General features: G+C 34.8%; 1 protein-coding gene and 1 long non-coding RNA gene across 7 annotated transcripts in view; one reads left to right on the forward strand and one right to left on the reverse strand.

Annotated features, from left to right (window-relative positions):
• LOC141378508 (uncharacterized) overlaps positions 1-5,000 on the reverse strand; it is an 842,893-nt gene that overhangs the window by 754,952 nt on the left and 82,941 nt on the right. The gene's annotated exons all lie outside the window — the stretch shown is intronic.
• Positions 1-5,000, forward strand: part of fndc4b (fibronectin type III domain containing 4b) — a 94,298-nt gene that overhangs the window by 63,936 nt on the left and 25,362 nt on the right. Inside the window, exon 1 of one of the 6 annotated variants that reach the window (XM_087290099.1) lies at positions 1-395. This exon is cut by the window's left edge and continues 15 nt beyond it. The exons of the other annotated variants lie outside the window; for them this stretch is intronic. Coding sequence (XP_087146225.1) covers positions 323-395 — 73 coding nt within the window. The 5' untranslated portion in view covers positions 1-322. The remainder of the gene's footprint in view (positions 396-5,000) is intronic. 6 annotated transcript variants of the gene reach the window in all.

Consider the following 5,000-nt stretch of genomic DNA (forward strand, 5'->3'; position numbering starts at 1 on the left):
CCCGTACGCGCGCATTCTTCAGCTTACGCGGATGTAACAGGCTGACGACTTCTGTGGTGAAGCTTTTTTGAGGGGTTTAAAAAACAAAGGTGATTCCTCTTGCGCGTTATTTACTCATTAAACACCGCGCTTTCCAGTTGGTGCTGCGGATTTCGATGGCAACATCACACTGAGGTGCATTGCGAGCAAGAGATGCTGGTTATCTTCTCCCTCAGCTGTGCTTTGGAACAAAACGCGCGAATGATGATAATAATGTAACAGTTGGAAGATGTCGGGTTACTTTTCTTCGGAAATTGGAGTCGCTCGTTTGGATTAACTCGATATGATTCAGCTAGTCACTTTTATGAGCCTCGGTCTGTGTTTGTTTGGATGCCACATCTGCTTTGCAGGGGCGAGTAAGTAACTTATTTCAATTCCGTCTGTAATGAGTCCTACATTTGTACTGTATGTGTTTGTTTATTCATGTTTTGGTGCGAAAAGACCCTCCTTTCAGCGCTTTGGGTGTATGACGATACACAGTAAACGCGTTCCATTCCAGTTCCATTCCATTCAAAAAGCGAATTCGTCATAATTCAAATACTTACTGATGTTCTGGTCACCATGACTACAGTCTATAAGCATACGAGCTGTGTTATATAATCCTGTTTAATGTAAGCCCTTCTCGAGCCAGCGGAGGAGGACATTAAGGAGATTGCCTTTACTCTGTTAGTCGTTGTCTTTGATTTAATGGCCCAATAGATAGTGCTGAGAGAGTGAGCTGAGATGCAGCATGTCAGATCATAACATTAAAGTGTCTGTGCTATGGACAATGACATATTGTATGTTATAAAGGTGAAAGGAGTCTTTACCTGCTGCTTTTGGTGTGGTAAAATTAACGCATTATGTTCTAAAACATCTGTCTATAATATTTCATACATAAAAAATCTTGTTTTATTACCTAAAATTTATATGTTGCAGTCATTCATGGAGGATTTGCGCAGTTTGCACACCATTCAGTTCACTAAATGTCATTTATCACGCTGGAATTATGCATTTAGGAGTCAAGCTTGTTTTTATTAAATTAATATTTACATATGCCATTTTATTGAAATTTTTGCTGTTTTGAGGACGTTTCATATTCTCATATGAATTAAATTACAATATACTATATATATAAACATGAAATAAATAAATACACATGTACTAATTTGTTTAAGTTAATGTAGTATTATTGATGGAATTAATGTATTTAGAGTTAAATGTGTCAGATTAAGGCCACTTGGTAGTACAATAATACAAAATGAGTCTGAAATGCTATGGTTTAGCCTGCAGTTAAATAAATATTGGTATTCTAGTCACCGAGAACAATGTTTCAGATATAAATACTTTCATTAAGCTTGATTTTTGGGGGTATACTTAAAAAATTTTTTTTCTGGATTAGCCATTAATGGGTAAGTGTTTGATATTGTTTAATTGTGCATGCACTGTATGTGCTGATGTTCACTATTAAATATTCCATGCTTTCCGACCTTAAATATTGGGAAAAATAGTTAGTAATTTAGTAAATATCAGTACGGTTTATAGTGATATACAATGATGTTTGCTGATATATATATATATATATATATATATATATATATATATATATATATATATATATATATATATATATATATATATCAATGTCTTTTTTTAATATTCTGACCACAAAAACTGTGACCTTGTCAGTTTTTAAATCAGGTCTGCTTTGTGTGTGTGTGTGTACCTTGTATTACTTACACTGCGAGGACCAAATGTCCCCACAAGTATAGCAATACCAGTAATTTTTACCTTGTGGGAACATTTTTTTTGGTCTTATGATGTTTTACAGTTTCCTTTCTTTTTTATGGTTTATTTGTCATATGAACTGTCCAAAAATGTCCTGAATTATGATTTTTCATATTCTGACCACAAATGCTGTGAGCTTTTCAGTTTTTAAATCAAGTCTGTGTTGTGTGTGTGTGTGTGTGTGTGTGTACTTCCTTACACTGTAAATATCATATATACCCACAGGTATAGCAATACCAGTAAATTTTGACCTTGTGCGAAATTTGTTTTTGGTCTTATGATGTTTTACAGTTTTCCTTTCTCTTTCATGCCTAAATTTTCATATGAACTGCCCAAAAATGTCCTGAATTGTATAATTTTCAATATTGTGACCACAAATACTGTGAGCTTTTCAGTTTTTAAATCAAGTCTGCATTGTGAGTGTGTGTACCTTGTATCCCTTATGCTGTAAGTACCAAATGTCCCCACAAGTATAGTAATACCAAGTAATATTTGACCTTGTGGGAACATTTTAATGATCTTATGATGTTTTACAGTTTCACTTTTCTTTCCATGGCTAATTTGTCATATGAACTGCCTAAAAATGTCCTGAATTATATGATTTTCATATTTTGGCCACAATTACTGTGAGCTTTTCAGTTTTCAAATCAGTCCCAGATTGTGTGTGTGTGTCTGTGTGTGTCTGTGTGTGTCTGTGTGTGTCTGTGTGTGTGTGTGTGTGTGTGTGTGTGTGTGTGTGTGTGTGTGTACATGTTTTTGTGACATATCAGGACACAAATCTGTATAATGACATGGGTATGACACAGGTATTACAAAAAGGAGGTGAAATATGAGGACATTAGTGACGTCCTCATTTCACAAAAAGCTTATATATCCTACAGAATGAGTTTAATCAGAGAGTAAAGCTGCACACAGTATCCTGTGATGGTTGGGTTTAGGGGTGGGGTGAGGGCAATATAATATATGGTTTGGACTGTATAAAATGAATGGAAACCTGTGTAATGTCCCTACTTTTCACAAAAACAAACGTGTGTGTGTGTGTGTGTTCCTACACCATGAGGGCCAAATGTCCCCAAAAGTATAACAATACCAGTAAATTCTGACCTTGTGGGAACATTTTTTTGTCAATATGAGGAAAATAAAATAATTTTGATATTGTAAAAAGGCAATGATTTCCGTGAGGGTTGGAAAACGAGAGAATACAGGGTTCTCCCTTGGTTAAAATAGGTCTTTGGTGGCTGACCAGCATATTTACTGCACAGCATAAATAAATACTAAAATCAATACTTTTATTCTTTGTTAATATAAACATACATAGGCCTGTCACAACAATCAATATATCGACTTATCGTGCGAAACATGGACATGACTTCAATCATTTTTGGTGATGCAATCTATATCGTCCATCATGTTTACATAAAAATTAAATGTCTTCAACATTTTAGCTGATTGCGCAGCTTCTGTCATCTCATTTAATCACCATTGGAGGCGTCTTTTAGGGTTCAACTCTTTTACAGACAATGCTTACTAACAGGTGAAGAAAAGGTGAATTTTCACATTTTCCTGAAAACTACTGACAGTTTAGCAGGTTTCCAAATAAACTTCACTTCCATAAAAGTGACGATTCAGGAATAACGTATAAGCCATTTTACAAGCATGACCTTTTTGTGCCTTTAATGTGTTATGATTTTTTATATGCTGTTGTATAAACATTATATACGCATAGACAAAAGTTGGAAATAAATTGACAACAATAACACTTATCACAATAATTTCTATGACAATATATCGCACAACAAAAACTACATATTGTGAGGGGCCTAGACATATAGTCTATAGGGGAATTACCAACCTACGTCACACAACATCACACGGGTTCAACCGCGCATAGTGGTTGCAAAAAAAGACCAGCTACAATAGCAAACATGTCATGTGGTGAGGTAGGATGCCAAATTCGCAAGTCCAAAACTAGAAAACTTGAATTTTACCATACACCACACTGCTTTTAATGCCAACCGCAGCGTCTTTGACTAACAGCCATCTTAAGAGCTGAATAGAGTAAGGACCTAATTAAAAACGCTCATTCTCATGTTATATCAGGTAAGGTCAAGCTATGCTAAATCATACACAACTCGTTTTTGATTGCAGCAATGATTTCAGCCAAAAACAGTTACATATGGTGAATAAAACTGCGGACACTGAATGCTTACAATGAAATGTAAACATGTAAGTTCATATACTGTGCCATACAGGTGCAGTTCGCTGTCAGAATGCAGTTGTTTTGCTTGTTGATGATAACCCAGGCCTTGTATAGCTCTGTCTTCTTTCCTTGTTTTTGGTTAGGCAGAACCTCGGTTTTTAGCACTACATAGTGTTGAATCTGTTAATCATGAAACATTTTCTTCACATGACCAAACAGAACAACATTGTTGGCATCCAAAGACTTGTGGGCCTTTAACTTCTCTCTTGTAAAATCACTTTGAGCTTCAATAAGAGGTATTTCGGGCCACTGGATGCTTGGCTATTTCATCTTATCCGATATCCATTGGGAGGGTGCTATCGCAAATGGACCTTACAGACAAAAGCCGTTCACTTTAACGGTAATTTTGCAGAATAACTGTGCTTATCATTGGGTGACAAGCTCTTAAAATGCGATGAAAGCATTATGTTAATGATGTATACAGTTGAAGTCAGAATTATTAGCCCCCTTTAGATTTTTTTTTTCTTTTTTTAATATTTCCTAAATTATGTTTGACAGGACATTTTCACAGTATGTCTGATAATATTTTTTCATCTTGAAAAAGTCTTATTTGTTTTATTTCGGCTAAAATAAAAGCATTTTTGAATTTTTTTAAAACTATTTTTGGGACAAAATTGTTAGCCCCTTTAAGCTATTTTTTTTTTTCCGTAGTGTAATTTGCCTAATTACCCTATAACCTGGCTAGTTCACCTTATTACCTAGTTAAGCCTTTAAATGTCACTTTAAGCTGTATAGAAGTGTCTGGAAAAATATCAAGTAAAATATTATTCACTGTCATCATGGCAAAGAGAAAATAAATCAGTTATTAGAAATAGGTTTTTAAAACTATTATGCTTAGAAATGTGCTAAAACAATCTTCCCTCCATTAAACAGAAATTTTGGAAAATAAATAAACAGGGGCGCTAATAATTCAGGGGGGCCAATAATTCTGACT

The sequence above is a fragment of the Danio rerio genome, chromosome 17 (assembly GCF_052040795.2).
Source record: "Danio rerio strain M-AB ecotype USA chromosome 17, GRCz13ab, whole genome shotgun sequence".
NCBI classification, from domain to species: domain Eukaryota; kingdom Metazoa; phylum Chordata; class Actinopteri; order Cypriniformes; family Danionidae; genus Danio; species Danio rerio.